Source organism: Miscanthus floridulus, chromosome 11 (assembly GCF_019320115.1).
Source record: "Miscanthus floridulus cultivar M001 chromosome 11, ASM1932011v1, whole genome shotgun sequence".
Taxonomy (NCBI): domain Eukaryota; kingdom Viridiplantae; phylum Streptophyta; class Magnoliopsida; order Poales; family Poaceae; genus Miscanthus; species Miscanthus floridulus.
In genome coordinates this window covers 95,190,597-95,207,931 of record NC_089590.1, presented here as the reverse complement: position 1 = coordinate 95,207,931, position 17,335 = coordinate 95,190,597, and the positions used below count along the sequence as shown (strand labels likewise).

The window sequence follows — 17,335 nt, the reverse complement described above, 5'->3', positions numbered from 1 at the left end:
ATTTTTAATATATATTTAGTCAAAGTTGTTTATTAGAAAGCGAAAACGACATATATTTTAGGACCGAGGGAGTATTTTTCTAGCTCTAACTCATAGCCAATCAATTTCTACACGGAACCAAGATACTATTTGGATCCTCTAGGTGAGATAATTTCATTCCTCGATAACAACTCGTCCAAAGTCTCCCATTGTTTAATTCCTTTGGTATATTGTAAATTTAATACTTTCTTGTAAATCAGTATTTTGTCTTGTAGATTTAAATTCCCTAGTTCCTGTTTCTGTGCTTTTATTATGAAAATGAACCTATTATTTGAAATCGAAATCTATGTTTAATTCATTCAACTTCTTGCGGTTCAAAGGCCCCCTAAAAGGTGGGATGGGAATAAGATGTCCCATGGAGATTTTTTTTTTCAGTATAAGGCTACCATTCATTTAAGGAGGAAAAAAAAGTTTAGGTTGAAGGCCCTGTTCGGCTTGTTGAAACTTGGCTGAAAAACACTGATCTGGCTGAAATGCTGTGAGAGAAAAATACTGTTCCGGCTAAAAAAAGAAGTCGAACAAGCCGGATTTAAAGTAAACCGAACGAGGCCAAAAGGGGATGTAAAAGTGAGTAAAATCCCCTTAGAAAACACACATGACCAAAACAGTTACAAGATTAACAACATCTTAGGAAAATCCACATTCTATGTTCAATATCGTCTTTGGCTCTAGTGTCTACTTGATAGGCTAACAGCTAGAGTTTTGGAAAAAGCGACAACGGTGTTAATGCTCCACATGATTTAAACGACGACCCATTGAATGCACAATGTTGAGACTTTGAAATATGCCGTGCCTCCTCCCACCAATCAACAGTGGACTCAAAGTTATTTAGTTATGTTGCATTGTTCAAAGTGGATTACTCGCGTACAAACCATCTGGACGAAAGGATAGTGCAAGTAAAGGTGGACAAAGGATAGTGCAAGTAAAGGTGGACGCCTGTCTCCAAATGTCTATTACAGAAAGCACATGAATTTTGATATGACGACTCGCGTAAAAGTTAAGTTGTTTCTTGTTAGAATTTTGTTGGATCAATGTCCAAACAAAGAATTTGCATTTAGGTGCCGTTTGGCACGGCTCCAGGCAGCTCCGGCTCCCGCCTGTCATTTCACTGTTCATTCACTGTAGCAAGAGCCGGTTTTCTCTCTCCTTCCCTCTCGCTCTCACAGACAGTCACAGCTAGCGGCTTCACCGGCGAAGCTCGAAATTTTGGCTCCGCTGGCTCTATGAACAGTACCCGGGCTACAGTGAGAGAAGACAGTAGGAGAGAGAAAACCGACTCTTGCTACAGTGAATAAACAGTGAAAATGACAGTCGGGAGCCGGAGCTGCTGGAGCCGTGCCAAACGGCACCTTATTCTTTGATCGAGCTCTCCAAACGAAGTTTTTTTTTAAACCGAGGATAAACCTCTGCTTTTTAGAAAGCAAAGTAACCATACACAGACCGGGGATACCAGTTCAAAACATAGAAGCTAACAAGGCTGCAACATCCAACGCCTATTACAGTTCTAAATTTCCACTACATCAGACAGACACACTGAGTTAGGCTTGAATGCTTTGAGCCAACTTGTGATGGAGGCCTTCATCTTGAAGATTTGCTCCTGGTCCTTCTCCTTAAGATTGGCGCTCTACTTCTGCAGTAATGACAACGCAATGTATATAATCACCCTGTTCGTTTGAGCTACTTTTCAGCAATGAAATAGTATTTTTCTTTCACAACAGTTCAGTATAAGCCAAATTTCAGCATAAACGAACATGGTGAATGTCAGTTGGAGCATGAGGAAACATCTTGTTAATAGCCATCCTGTTTCTGGACGTCCACCGAGCCCAAGCGAATCCTGAAAATATGAAAATGATCAATCTAGTGGAAAAAGGCCCCTTGCCCCTTAACCAAGTGCTACAAAAACTCTTCCCAGGATTTAGGATAAGAATCTAACTGAAAAACTTCCTTGAGTTTTTTTAAGAGCTAAATAATCTGATTTCGTTGCACCGGCCATTTGACATCCAACGCCATCGAATGATTTCTGTTTCTTTTTTTTGGCTGTTGAGTTAGTTATCGATCATAATATAAATTCACACTGGAGCATATTTGAATTTTCACATTGCATAAGAAAAATAAGACATGACACATTTGCATTTTGGTTTGTTTCTATGGTCTTGTTTAGATCTAGCCGGTAAAATTTTAGGGTGTCATATCGGATGTTATATGTAGGTGTCGTATGGGGTACTCGGATACTAATAAAAAAATAAATTACAGAATCCGTTAGTAAATCACGAGACGAATGTATTAAGCCTAATTAATCCATCATTAGCACATGTGTTACCATAGTACTTTATTGTTAAATTATGGACTAATTAAGCTTAAAAAATTCGTCTCGCAAATTAATCGTAAACTGTATAATTAGTTATTCTTTTATTCTATATTTAATATTTAATACTTCGTATTGTGTCAAACATTTAACAGTGTTTAAAGTTTTGAGATGGAAACGAGTGCGTGTTTAGTTCGCGAATTTTAGAATTTTGGCTACTTTAGCACTTTCGTTTTTATTTGGTAATTAGTGTTTAATTATAGACTAATTAGGCTCAAAACGTTCGTCTCACAATTTCCAACCAAACTGTACAATTAATTTTTTTTGTCTATATTTAATGCTCTATACACGTATCACAAGATTCGATATAATGACTACTATAACACTTTTTAACGAACTTTTTGGAAACTATTTTGGAAACTAAACGAGCACTAAACAAGGCCAATCTCTACCGCCACCCACACACACAACCCAAAGTCTACGAGACAGCGATGTCACATCATATTCAGTTCGACTGTTCGAATGCAGCAGGCAAGAATCCGGCCTGTCCAGTGCCTATCCAAAGCAAGTCCAGGTTCAGAGAACGGAACAAAACTTCTCACATAAAACCCCACACCACCACACCGCAGATTCCCCACGGCCCCTCTGTGTCCACTCCTCTCTCGCCGGCGCCCGCGTCGCTCGAGTAGCAGTCAGCCTCAGCCATGGCCGCGGAGGCGGATCAGGGCTTCCACCCGCTGGACCAGGCGTCCCTGGTCGCCTACATCAAGGCCACGCCGGCGCTCGCCTCCCGCCTCGGCGGCGGCAGCCTGGACTCCATCGAGATCAAGGAGGTCGGCGACGGCAACCTCAACTTCGTCTACATCGTGCAGTCCGAAGCCGGCGCCATCGTCGTCAAGCAGGTCCGACCCTCACCCCCACAGCACACTCCCTCCTCGTCCTTATTAATCCTCACCCTGACGGCGCCGCGCGCGGGCGGTAACGGAACACGCAGGCGCTCCCGTACGTGCGCTGCGTGGGGGACTCGTGGCCGATGACGCGGGAGCGCGCCTACTTCGAGGCCTCCACGCTGCGGGAGCACGGCCGCCTGTGCCCGGAGCACACCCCCGAGGTGTACCACTTCGACCGGGCCATGTCGCTGATGGGGATGCGCTACATCGAGCCCCCGCACATCATCCTCCGCAAGGGCCTCATCGCCGGCGTCGAGTACCCGCTGCTCGCCGACCATGTGTCCGATTACATGGCCAAGACGCTCTTCTTCACCTCCCTCCTCTATAACAACACCACGCACCATAAGAACGGAGGTGAGCTGCTTCACTGCTGTTCAATCGCGCGTTGACTTGGCTCCCGATGATTGGCACGTGGCCATGCCTGTAAAGGGGAGATGTGTACTAATAACCTGACGGTGCTTGCAATGGGTTGTGCTGTGATTGCAGTTGCTAAGTACTCTGAGAATGTGGAGATGTGTAGGCTCACGGAACAAGTTGTGTTCTCGGACCCATACCGTGTCTCCCAATATAATCGGTGGACCTCGCCTTATCTTGACGAAGATGCTGAGGCAGTTCGACAGGACGATGAGCTCAAGTTGGAAGTAGCTGAATTGAAATCGATGTAATTACCTCACTGAATATGAATAGAAATAATTGCTACCTACGGTTTGTTTCTGTACATGGGAAATGCGACTTATTTGATTCCGACTGCAGGTTTATCGAGAGAGCTCAGGCTCTGATTCATGGAGATCTCCACACTGGTTCTATCATGGTGACCACAGGTTCAACTCAAGTCATTGATCCAGAATTTGGGTTTTATGGACCAATGGGTTTTGACATTGGAGCCTTCCTTGGAAACCTGATTTTGGCATACTATGCACAGAACGGACATGCTGATCAAGCAAACGATCGTAAAGTATGTATGAATGAATCTTTTAGCTTGTTAATTTTGCACCCTTTATATGTCCAATAGTGGTATTAATACATGGTCTACTTATACATGTACTTGGCTTTTGCCCATACCAAATTCTCCTTTTTTATGGTCTCAAACGTAGTTGGGTTGATTTGTGTAGTTTAGCTTGTTTCTGAGTTATTAAGGTAATGCCAGCCAAATGTCTTTAGAGTATACTTTGGGTCTACTTTTATGATGGATAGATGTTTGGAGTATGATGCTAATGTCTTACATGAGAAATAGTGATTTTTCTGATACCTGGGGATAATCAAAGTTGTCATGTACCACTGTACCAGCCCAAAGTGTACTTGGCAGACAAAAGTATACCAGCCCAAAATGTGTCTTGCATTGATTAACTTAATGATTCATGCCATCTTCAGTAGTAGCATTACTTAATGGCTGTGGCAGAATTGTCAGTTTGTCATAGAGCATGATGCATGTTCAACATGCAGCATTCAAAACTTATGTTTTATGATGTTCTGGGCATGAACTGAGTGCTGCGTATCTTTTGCAGGCTTACAAGAAATGGATCTTGAAGACAATTGAAGAGTCGTGGAATTTGTTCCAGAAAAAGTTCATTGAACTATGGAATAAACACAAAGAAGGGAATGGGGAGGCGTACCTGCCTGATATATACAACAACTCAAAGCTTTTGAGCGTTGCTCAGAAGAAGTACATGACAAACCTATTCCATGATAGCCTTGGGTTTGGTTCAGCCAAAATGATCAGGTAACTGCAGATTAGATTTGTGAATAATTTTTTTCTTAAAGAGAATATTTCTAAATGAAGTCACTTTCTCTTACTAACAGACTAACTTGTGAAATCCTATGTGAGATATAATAACTGGCTTTTTGACTGAAACGACAAAACCATACTCAAGCCAAATAATAAAAAGATTTTGGATTTTAGTTTTGATGTAGTATATTTTTTCTGTTTGGTGCAACTGTGCGTCATAAAACCAACTTTCTGAAGTCAGCTTTAATGAAAGCGAGTGAAGTAAAAAAAAACGGTTATGTTTGAGGCTGTTTAGGCATCCTGTGCAGTGAAAAAAGTATATAGAATTTTCAAAATGTTTGCTCGTTACTTTTCCAAATGAAAATGCCTTCTCACAAGGACTATAAGTCACATTTTAACACCAACTTCAAACACTACGCATACATGTATTTTTTTTTTTGTTTTGCATTCCCAACTGAATATTGTTTCCAAAATTTGGTTCTTCCTTATGCAGGCGAATAGTTGGAATCGCTCACGTCGAGGATCTCGAGTCAATTAAGGATGCCAGCAAGAGAGCAGAATGCGAGCGCGCTGCCCTCAATTGTGCAAAGGCGATCCTCAAGGGAAGACGCCAATTTGAGACCATCGAGCAAGTCATTGAGCATATTCAATCGTTTGACCAGGACTGAGAAGACACAGTCTATTTTTGCGCTTAAGGAGACATACTTTCGTCAATTAACCCATGCATACCCGAGATCGATGAATCGTCTGTTTTCAAGCACCGGTTGTTTGTGTTTTCTGTATTGGGATTATATGATGAAAAGGTGGCCATTTGTGGTCTCATAGTTTGGACTGTGTACACTACTAGTGTAAGATCTTATTCAGCCACTGACCCCTTGGTTCTGAATAATGAAATGTACGAGGTCTCAGTACATTTAGATGCTTGTATTTTACCAATAAATTTTGTTCTGATGGTTCTTTGGCAAGTACTGCCTTGTTATTGTCTTCATAATCTTGATCTTTGTAAATAAGATCTGTTGCCGTCGATGCCGTCTAGGAAGATGCACATCTCTAAATTCACGTCTGAAAATGTCAATTCAATCGTGTTAATGCTCTTCTTTGGACACCAGTGAACTGTAGCGCACTGTTTGGTATTATACCTCACTGTAGCACGGGAAGAACAGTAGGTTTGGGGCTCCGACCGGCTTCACTACAGCAGTATCGGAGCCAGCCGGAAGGAGTCCCTCCAAACATGTCCTTCATACTAAGATAGTAAGATACCAATAACACATGTTGCTGTCTTTTTTTTTTTGTTTCTGATTACAGTCCATGTAGATTTTTTTTCTTTCCTTTCTTATTAGATAAGAGTCCATGTAGATATTTCTGAATACCGCATTGAGCTAACCAAGTCGAATGCAATGATATCCAGTTCTTGCAGTCAAGAGTCCAAAAGTCCAACGGAAATACGCCAACAGTTACAACATGAAAACACACTTGTTGCAACAACTGAAATCATCTTATGAAACACTAAGAGGAGAAGAAACCCTGTGTCAACAAAGTAGAGATGGAGGTGATTGAAACAAACTAAATCGTTTGGTGCACCATCGAAAACATGCTACTGAAACAATGAAAAACACTTTTTGATCTCCATCTCCATCTTGATCAACACAAAACAACGACATCCAGAGAAAAAAGTCATTGCAAAAAAATGAACGCATTATTGGCGCATCTAGTTATAGTTGTTGCAACATCTAAAAAGATACCCATCTCCATCTCGATGAGAACATATCAAAATCCGCTTATTATGCGATGCGATGCAACATCAACACGAGTGAATATCTAGTTAGATCTACTACAACACGAGTGAATCACTGGAAAATCGAATAGCAAAACATCAACTATCATGTGTTGCAACATCACATAAATACACCTGCAACATGTATCGCATAAGAGGAGCGAGGAGCTTCGGCCCTGAGAAGCGTAGCTCGTCCTTGTGTTTTTCCTAAGACTATCTCCAACGAAACACACCCAAACCAGAGATGCATTTTGTGATTTAGGTCGCACACAGTGAATGAGTCCCTCACCCGCAACCTCTCTTCTCCAACAGCTACGCAAAAATCCTCCCCTGCTCCCTCTCCTCGGCGGTGAAGACGGAGATAGAGAGATCCAGCGTCGAGGCGGGGCTTGCCCTGGTGCGGCTGGCGCGGAGGCAGAGGCAGATCTGCCGGCCCGTCTTCTTCTCCTCAACCGGCGCCCCATCCTCTTCCCCGTCGAGATCTGGCGCCCTTCTCTTCTCCTCCACCGGCCATCCTCTTGCGTCCCCAAACACACGAGGGCGGGCGTGCAGTGGCCCGCGCGGCGGGGAAGATGCGCGCTCGCCTGGGCGTGGCCTGCGGCGAGCAGGATGTGCGCTCGCCTGGGTATGGCCCGCGCCGGCGAAGAGGCTTTCTCGCCCGTGCCTCCGTGCGTGGCCCGCGCCAGCGAGGAGGTCCGTGGTGTGGAAGCGTGCTCACCGATCTGGATCTGGAGGTGAGCAGCGCGAGAGGGCAGCGTCGGCGGCTCCCTTTCCTCCTCCTCCTCCACTCTTCCTGCTTCCCTCTCCCTGCCCGCGTCGCCGTAGTCCGAGCCCGCCACCGGGTCGCCCGGCGCCCTCCACCGCGCTGGAGATTTGGGTCGTGTGTCGGGAGGACGCTTATTTGCCTTCCCTCTCTCCTCCGATGTAAAATGCGTAGTCCGATTGCCTGCCCCGTTGGAGGGAGATTTTTCACTGTAGACCATGCATTTTGGGTTTAGGTCGTGAAATGCGTAGCCCGTTGGAGACAGTCTAAGGCTCATCCAAACGACTTTTCCTATAGAATTTCTGCATTTTTATTATATATTTTACACATGCAGCACTGTCCCATTCTTGTGTTTTTTTTTTATTTCTACGTTTTTCAATCCTATGTTCCAACTTCCAAACGAACCTTTAATATTATATAGCTATAGGTATATAGATATAGATATATAGATATAGATTAAGTAGAAATTCACTTCACGACAAATAAAAGTTGCCCATTTGCATTTGGTTTGTTTCTGTCTCACTCCCAAAAGTCTATGATGTCACATTCAGTTCGACTATCCGAATGCTCTCCTCTCCTCATAAAACCCCACCACCACACAGCTCACCGCAGTACGCACTTGGCAGATTCCCCACGGCCCCTCTCTGTCCACTCCTCTCGGCGGCGCCCTCACCGCCCGAGTGGCAGTCAGCCTCAGCCATGACCGCGGAGGCGACAGGGCTTCCGCCCGCTGGACGAGGCGTCCTTGGTCGCCTACATCAAGGCCACGCCGGCGCTCGCCTCCCGCCTCGGCGGCGGCAGCCTGGACTCCATCGAGATCGAGGAGGTCGGCGACGGCAACCTCAACTTCGTCTACATCGTGCAGTCCGAAGCTGGCGCGATCGTCGTCAAACAGGTCCGAGTGTCCGCCCCTCACTCCCAGCACACCCGCTCCTCGTCCTTATCACCCCTCACCTGACGGCGCGGGCGAACCTGGAACACGCAGGCGCTCCCGTACGTGCGCTACGTGGGGGACTCGTGGCCGATGACGCGGGAGCGCGCTTACTTCGAGGCCTCCACGCTGCGTGAGCACGGCCGCCTGTGCCCGGAGCACACCCCCGAGGTGTACCACTTCGACCGGGCCATGTCGCTGATGGGGACGCGCTACATCGAGCCCCTGCACATCACCCTCCGCAAGGGCCTCATCGCCGGCGTCGAGTACCCGCTGCTCGCTGACCACATGTCCGATTACATGGCCAAGACGCTCTTCTTCACCCCCCTCCTCTATAACAACAGCACGGATCATAAGAAAGGAGGTGAGCCCGCCCCTCTTCATTGCTGTTGAATCGCGCGTTGAGTTGGCTCCTACTTGTTGGCACGTGGCCTTTCCTCTAAATGGAGAAAATATTTAGTACAAACCACCTATTAGGTGAAAAATATGAAATCCAATTCAAAAACCTTATTTCGGTTGTTCAAAAAAAAATCTGAAATTTAGTACATCCATAGTGCATAAAAATATGTACTCATGTGCAAAAGCTGAGGTGCAAACTCGCTTATAAAAAATTCGTACGAAAATAACAAATTTTAAATGCATGTGCACTAGAATTTGTCTTTGAAATTTATTATTTTCATATAAATTTTTCTAGTTTGAGTTTGCATCTCAACTTTTGCATGTGAGTATATATTAGTATGCACTATGGATATATCAAAAAAAAAAAATTAAAGATCAAAGTACGTTTTCTGAATTGGTTTCCATGTTTCCACTTGCACTAACTTGACGGATATGCAATGGGTTGTGCTGTGGTTGCAGTTGCTCAGTACTCTGCGAACGTGGAGATGTGTAGGCTCACGGAGCAAGTTGTGTTCTCGGATCCATACCGCGTCTCCAAATTTAATCGGTGCACCTCGCCTTATCTTGACAAAGATGCTGAGGCAGTTCGAGAGGATGATGAGCTCAAGTTGGAAGCGGCTGAATTGAAATCGATGTAATAATTACCCAACTGAGTAGAAATAATTGCCACCTATCATGGGAAATGCGACTTATTCGATTTCCAACTGCAGGTTTATCGAGAGAGCTCAGGCTCTGATCCATGGAGATCTCCACACTGCTTCTATATGGTGACCACAGGTTCAACTCAAATCATTGATTCAGAGTTTGGGTTCTATGGGCCAATGGGTTATGACATTGGAGCCTTCCTTGGAAACCTGATTTTGGCATACTATGCACAGAATGGGCATGCTGATCAAGCGAACGATCTTTAAGTATGTATGAATGAATCTGCTAGCTTGTTAGTTTTTCAGTATTTATAACTTCAATAGCAGTAGTACATGGTCTACTCATACCTTGTACTTGGCTAGTTCGCTTCTATCCATACCAAATTCTTCTCTTCTTATGGTTTCTTGGTGTATCAAACGTAGTTGGGCTGCTTTTTGTACTTCAGCTTGTTTCTGAGTTACTAAGGTAATGTTTTTTTTTAAGAAAGGAGGACAAAAGCTTTGCCGCTATTTTTATTAGACGATGAAAAAAAAAAACAAAGTGGCGGCCCAGTTTTTTTAGTGAAAATCGGATCAAAAACCACACAACTAAGGAGAGTGCACCACTCATCTCAAACAATTTTGGTACTCCAACTAGACTACTAGCAACAACACGCTACTGGATGCTCCGGTGAGCTCCACCGAGCCAACTTGATCAAGACGACCCAACTAGCAACTTAATTTGATCGAAAAAAAACCCAAAGCCAACTAGCAACTACACAACTAACAACTAGCAAAAGAAAAAAAAACTAACTCAGGCAAAGAAAGAAAGCGTTGATGCCGAACACCACCGGTGAAACCACCTGAAGCACGACCCCGACCATACAGCAGGAACGGAGCAGCGAGCGGAGCTGGAATGCCTCGCGACGCCTTCAAGATGGACACGACGTCAAAGGCGCCGACGTCACAAGCCCGAATGGAAGGTTTTTGTAACACCCTCGTGTTACGCCCTAAATAAATTACCAAATCATGTCACGAGTATTATGTTTATGTGATAATGTATGTGATGGAATGTGTAGATAATATTTTTGTAACTTAAGATGATCAATAAAAATGTTAAATGAGAAGCTATTCCATAACTCATATGTATCAAGTAAGGTTTAAAACTAATTTTTATTGAACAAAAAACACTATAAACATATATGTAGCACTTAAATAAAGTTTAGAATATGAACTTTGTAGATAACAATGAAACACTTGCTGTAGAAAAATAACCTTGCTAGCTAACATTTCTAATATACTAAAAATGGAACTTGGGATCAAAGTTCAGCTCAGAGTATTTTCAAGTTTATAGACAATAAGACAATGCCATGTTTGGAAATTTATTTTGTAAAATCGAGTTAGGAAGTGGTGTTGTGTTTTAGCTCGAGTTGGTAGCCTGATGAGCCCTCTGAGCATGGTGAAGGTGGTTTGGTTCCTAAAGCAATCGTTTAGTTATTATGAGCGCTTTAAAATACGTGCACGACATGTTCGTGGGCTGGCTCGCCGGGTGAACGCGGTCACCAAGCTCGGGCGCTTGGCGTCACCGCGCTGGTCGCGCGTGGCCGGCCGTGGCTGCCTCTGGCCTGGCTGTGGCCCGGCCACCACTGGCCCCGCCGCACGGAGCTGCTGCTGCCGCCTGCCCCGCCCCGCGCCACGATGAAGCCACTGTCGGCGCCACCACTGTCGGCGCCATCATCTCGTCGTCATGTCCGTGCACTGCTATCCTGCCTCACGTTGCCGCTACCGACACCACCGTGACGCCATACTACGCTGCTGCCGCTCGCTCTGCCACCGTGGGCACGTGGGCTATCCCGGGTGCGCTCGTGCCGTCGCCTCGCCTTAATGGCGATGCGGCCACGCAGGCCGCGCCCCCACTTGCCTCCCCGCGCGCGCATGTGGTCTGGTCACATGTCGCGTAGCGAGTGCGGAGGCACAGTCGCGAGTCCGGCCGACCGCTAGCTGCTAAGGTGAGGACGGCCAAAGCTCGGACCCGTACCTCTTTCCCTCTGCTGCCGCTGTCGGAGCCGCGACAGCTCGTTAGAAAGCGAGGGGTCATCTCCAATCAATTCCGCCCGTCTACAGCGCCGCTAGTGAGTTCTCTAGCTGCCCAATCTCACTCAGCCATGAAACACGCACTGCCAAGCTCCAATTTAGAGCTTTCCCCGCCGCCGGGCCGATAAGACCGTGATCGGCAGGTGCCGATGGTAGCCCTCCCACCGTCACCCCAAACTAATTCACCCGCACTACTAGCTTCGCCTTGTCTCCCTCTCCACCTTGCGCACGCCAGAGGAACCGCTACCGCCTCCCCGTCGCCGCTGACGTGATCGTGCCACTGTGGTGCGCCGCCGCACGGCTCGGCCACACGTGGCCACCCCTCCTCCGCCATCCTCCACCCCAATCGTCACCTCGTCCTAGTCCACGATAGTCTCCTAATGCTCACTCGCTAGCCAATTAGGTCCAGAGCAGCCCTAGCTCACCGGAGCGGGTGCGCCACCGCCGTGGACGGCTGCGCGTCGCTGCAGCTCGCTCCAGCGCGTCCCGCCGTCCCGTGTTGCTGCTTGGTGTAGGCGGTTGTACCGTAGTTGAAGGTCGACCCGACCGACGGGCCAGCACGAGCCTCTGGTGGCCGGCGCGGTCGCATCGTGTCACCGCTCGCCGCGCCGCCGTGCGCTGAGTCGCTGGGGGTGCGTACGGGTGAATTAGGAAAAGGTCGGGGGGTTAAGTGAGAAGGCCTGTGAGAGGGGGAAATAGTGTTAGTACTTAGTTGTGATTTGGAAGAAGTTCGAGGCCTCTTTTGCATAAAGCGCCAGCGCGCGAACGCCTCGTGCGTGGGCCGGCCTCGCGTGGGCCGCGCGTATGGGCCGCACGAGAGATTCACTTTTTATTTTCCTAGGGAATTAGAAATAGTTTTCTAATTTAATTTCTGAGCTGATCTTTGGTAATTAATATAAAATCATGTAGGTGTATAAAAATTGTAAAAAAATTTTTTGTGAGGTTATTGAAATTGTGATCTATTTGTTGAAATATTTAGTTCATGTTTATATGTGTTGACATTAGGAGCTATTAAATCGTTTGAGAGTGCTTAATATTATTAAGTTAAACATTGTAGGAATTTTTGTGCTAAATTGGTGATAGCTTTAGTCCTGAAATTTTTACAGCAGTTTCATTATATTATTATGTGTTCACTGTAATTTTTATAGCCTTAGAATAGACTAAGCATTAGGGTAGTTAGATGTTCTCTGTTTCAATATACATTAAATCACTAGTAGAAATAAAGATATATCCTTAAATTACTAAGCTAAGGGTTTGCTAGTTGAACCCAATACTTTGCTTGATAAAGATGGTAGTTAGCTTAGTACCTTAGTCATTAGAGCTAGCTTAGTAGCTTAGTATGCGCATTCTTATTTTAAGAGTTGTTGTTGCCTAAAGGCTAAGTGTTGCATCATCATCGCATGCCTGAAGAGAACGAGTTGGTGGAGATAGAGACCATAGACGATCGCGAGTTCAAGGAGATCGTCGAGGAGTACGAGGAGATTCTTGTGCAGGAGGAAGTCCCGGAGCCACCGACGACTGACTCAGCCGAATAACCCTTATTTTTTATAATCATTGAATATATATATATATATATATATGTGTGTGTGTGTGTGTGTGATGTGCATTTACGTTACAGGAATTCTATGTAAACCAACATGCATATGTATATACATCCTAAGAGTCCTACTAGTGTAGGTTCGAGTAGCTGCTATGCTTAGGTTTTCGGTAGCGTGAGTAACCTATCGTTACTCATAATAGGTGATTATTATAATTATTCTCATGATAAAAATGATGAAAGAAAAATGGAGACCGAGCAGGGATATGGTATGGGTTATGGTGGGTGTGGCGAGTTGTGTCCTGCGGCCAACGAGACTTAGCTTGGTTATACTGTTTTCCCTGTCTGTGTCGATTGAGGATCATCTATTATTATGGATGGTAGTCAGGTCATAAACTTATTATCCTGAGCACATACTTGCTTATGGGAGCAGGAATGCTCGTTACGCTCTTTGTCGTGGGTTCTAGCTCTTTCCAGACCGACTGATTGGAGGCAGGGAAAGATAGAGGTCTAAGCACCATATTGAGACCGGGTCTCAAGTGTGGAGGCTTGGAGTCCAAGTTTAGACGGGGACCTAGACCCCGTGACAGGAGTGGAATGGGTTTGTCTTATTTGTGCCTGGGGTATAAATGGGGCGTGTGTTTCAGGGTACCCAGCTGGGATACATTGGTTTGTGAATCGTCGTTTCTATGAGACGATACGACTTGGCTATGGTCTAGCACCATAGTAAGAACTAAAATATAAAAGATGGTAAAATGGTTCTCATTGCTCAACCCTTGCTTGAAGTTAGTACATGTGCTTACCTAGACTAGTTAGCTAATGATGTTATCATGACTGCTAATTAAACTGAATCTTAAGGACGTACTTCTAGTAATACTTTTTGCAAACAAAAAGAAAACAGCAAACCCATATTACCTATCATGCCCTTTAGAGTCAGAAGACTATTTCCACTAGTCGGATAAGTCTTACGAGTACATTGTGTACTCAGAGTTTATTTTACCCTGTTGTAGGTGCTGCTTGAGTAACTCTTGTGTGGAGGATTATTTTGGTGGGCACAGACGGATCCTTGTATCGTTTCCTCTAGTTGTTTATTTGATTCCGCTATTTATTTATCGCACTCTGAACTCTTGTATTGTAATAAATAATTTTTAAGATCTCTGGTTGTATGAAATGAACTAAGTATTGTAAACTCGTACTCATTATTGGATTCTGGATATAAAACATGGATTGTTTCGAGTTTTCTCTTGGGGTGTGCTCGACGGAACTATCCAAATTAGCTCTCTCTCGGGCGCTTAGTGTCTAGTGGAACACAAACGCCTTCGAAAGCGTGTTATTTCGGACAGTTCTGCCACATGTTTTCACATGCAAATCCAAAATGGGCAGGAGAAGAGGTACGAGAAGGACGCCACCAAGGAGGAAGCAACGTCCGCAGACGTCGTCGTCCTAGCTTTCGCCATGACCTCTCACCCCACGCACCACCACCGCCCCCAATGGCCACCGTAAAGGAGGCAGTCATGAAGGAAGGCGCCAGTGACGAACACGGGCGTTCCTGCTGACACCCGACGCCACTACGCATACCACAAGCGTCCTCGCAGCAAGCGTAGCCGCATGACGACGCCCTCGACCAATCATAGAGACGGGTCACGGAGAGCCAAGGGGAGCTAAAAGAAGGCATGACCGTCACCCCGAGAAGGACGACGGGCAGCCACAACCACCAACCAGCCGAGAGAAGAGCCGGATGAAGCACGCGCGAAGAGGATGCCCACCGCCGGAACCAGCCGAAGCCAGCCAGCAGCAAGCCGAACGGGGCAACGACAAGGGGAAGGAAGATGACGGGGAGGAGAAGGGGGCCAGGGAAGTTGAGGTAGAAGCCCCAGCCATCCAGCTCGCCAACACCCCCCCCCCCGGGGGCGCACCCGACTGTCCTCCACGCGGCTTGGCCGCCGTACTCGCAGATCCAGCCGCCAGACACATGGATCCGGCCGCCGGCCACCCGGGACTGCCACCCCCGCGTGGATCTGGCCGCCACCCTCCACAGTCCGTCGGAGCCTGTGCCAGCCACCAGAGACCGGCCAACCCTCGCCCAGATCCGACCGCCAGGCACGGGAGCTCGCGCGGATCCAGCAGCCGCCGAACTCCAAAGCACGCTAGGCAAGATGGACACTGAGCAAGAGAGAGGAAGGGAGGACGACGCGGGGGCATTCTGTTTACTTGGTACGACTTCCTCTTACTACTAAGACTCCAACAAGAGGCCTATATGGGCACCCAAACCTAAAATGGGTAACAAAGACCTAAAATCAGCCTCCAACAGACTATCTATACGTGAGACCCATTTTGAATTGCCTAAGAAACACAACCCAAATATGAGCATCTCTTTCATGGAAACCCATTTACAGAAATGATTTTCTTTGGGGTCCTGTTGTTGGAGAAGATGCTGAATCGGTATTTAACCCTTTGCCTGTAGCGCTACCCAAAGATCAAATGGGTCTTGTATTTTGCGTATTGTTGTTGAAGATAGTCTAAGGTAATGTCAGCCAAATGTCTTCAGAGTCTACTTTTGGTCTACTTTTATGATGGATAGATGTTTGGAGTATGATGCTAATGTCTTACATGAGAAATAGTGATTTTTCTTATACCTGGGGATAATCAAAGTTGTCATGTTTAGGAAAAAAGAGAATAGTACTTGGCAGACAAAAGTATACCAGCCCAAAATGTGCCTTGCATTGATTAACTTAATGATTCATGGCATCTTCAGTAGTAGCATTACTTAATGGCTGTGGCAGAATTGTCAGTTTGTCATAGAGCATGACGCATGTTTAACATGCAGCATTCAAAACTTATGTTTTATGATGTTCTGGGCAAGAACTAAGTGCTGCCTATCTTTTGCAGGCTTACAAGAAATGGATCTTGAAGACAATTGAAGAGTCGTGGAATTTGTTCCAGAAAAAGTTCGTTGAACTATGGAATAAACACAAAGAAGGGAATGGGGAGGCGTACCTGCCTGATATATACAACAACTCAAAGCTTTTGAACGTTGCTCAGAAGAAGTGCATGACAAACCTATTCCATGATAGCCTTGTGTTTGGTTCAGCCAAAATGATCAGGTAGCTGCAGATTAGATTTGTGAATAATGTTTTTTCTTAAAGAGAATATTTCTAAATAAAATCACTTTCTCTGGACTGCTAGAGATATAATAACTGCCTTTTTTACTGAAATGACAAAACATACTCAGGTCAAATAATAAAAAGATTTTGGATTTTAGTTTTGATGTAGCATCTTTCTCTCTTTTGGTGCAACTGTCATATACCAAAGTTTCTGAAGTCAGCTTTGGTGAAAAGCGGCTGAGAAGTAAAAAATGGTTATGTTTGGGCTCTTTAGGCATGCTGTGCAGTAAAAAGTTTGTATATAATTTCCAAAGTGTTTGCTCGTCACTTTTCCAAATGACAATGCCTTCTCACAAGAACTGTAAGCCACATTTTAACACCAGTTCCAAACAGTATGCATGTAGTTTCTTTTGTTTTGCATCCCCACCTGAATATTGCTTCCAAATTTGCGTTCTTCTGTACGTAGGAGAATAGTCGGAATCGCTCACGTCGAGGACCTCGAGTCAATTAAGGATGCCAGCAGGAGAGCAGAGTGCGAGCGTGCTGCCCTCCATTGTGCAAAGGCGATCCTCAAGGGAAGACGCCAATTTGATAGCATCGTGCAAGTCATTGAGCATATTCAATCGTTTGATCAGGACTGAGAAGACAGCAGTCTGTTTGGCCCTTAAGGAGACATGCTTCCGTCAATTAACCTACGAATACCTGAGTATATTGAAGAATAAAGCGTCTGTTTTGAAGCAGACCGGCTGTTTATGCTTTCTCTATTGGGATTATATGATGAAAAAGTACCCATTCGTGGTATCCTAGTTTGGACTGTGTACACTGCTAGAGTAGTAAGATCTCATTCCGGCAAAGGGAAGAGCTGAATAAGGAAATGTACGCGTGTATTACCAATAAATTTTGTTCTGATGTTTCTTTGCAAGCTTTACTGTACTGCCTTGTTATTGTCTCCGTAATTAATCTTGATCTTGGTAAATAAAACCTGTTGTCGTACATGTCGTCTGGTAGGAGGATATACACATCTCCAAAATCAGGTAACCAAGATGGTATTGGTATGCAGTTGGTTTGGTCAAAGTCAACTCGCCGTGGC

The 17,335-nt window shown here is 45.5% G+C and overlaps 1 protein-coding gene and 1 pseudogene across 1 annotated transcript; both read left to right on the top strand.

Annotated features, from left to right (window-relative positions):
- Positions 1-2,948: 2,948 nt before the first annotated feature.
- LOC136494024 (methylthioribose kinase 1-like) lies at positions 2,949-5,977 on the top strand. Its single transcript, XM_066490163.1, has 6 exons — positions 2,949-3,246; positions 3,339-3,648; positions 3,781-3,955; positions 4,048-4,249; positions 4,800-5,014; positions 5,514-5,977. The coding sequence occupies exons 1-6, from the start codon at positions 3,049-3,051 to the stop codon at positions 5,686-5,688; spliced, it is 1,275 nt and encodes a 424-aa protein (XP_066346260.1). The 5' UTR covers positions 2,949-3,048; the 3' UTR covers positions 5,689-5,977.
- A 2,279-nt stretch (positions 5,978-8,256) lies between these two features.
- LOC136492691 (methylthioribose kinase 1-like) lies at positions 8,257-17,296 on the top strand (annotated as a pseudogene).
- The last annotated feature ends 39 nt before the right edge of the window (positions 17,297-17,335 follow it).

Coding starts and splice junctions, on each gene's coding strand:
- LOC136494024 (XM_066490163.1), top strand. CDS start 3,049: ATGGCCGCGGAGGCGGATCAGGGCTTCCACCCGCTGGACCAGGCGTCC. Junction 3,247..3,338: donor GCGCCATCGTCGTCAAGCAG/GTCCGACCCTCA, acceptor CGGAACACGCAG/GCGCTCCCGTACGTGCGCTG. Junction 5,015..5,513: donor GGTTCAGCCAAAATGATCAG/GTAACTGCAGAT, acceptor TTCCTTATGCAG/GCGAATAGTTGGAATCGCTC.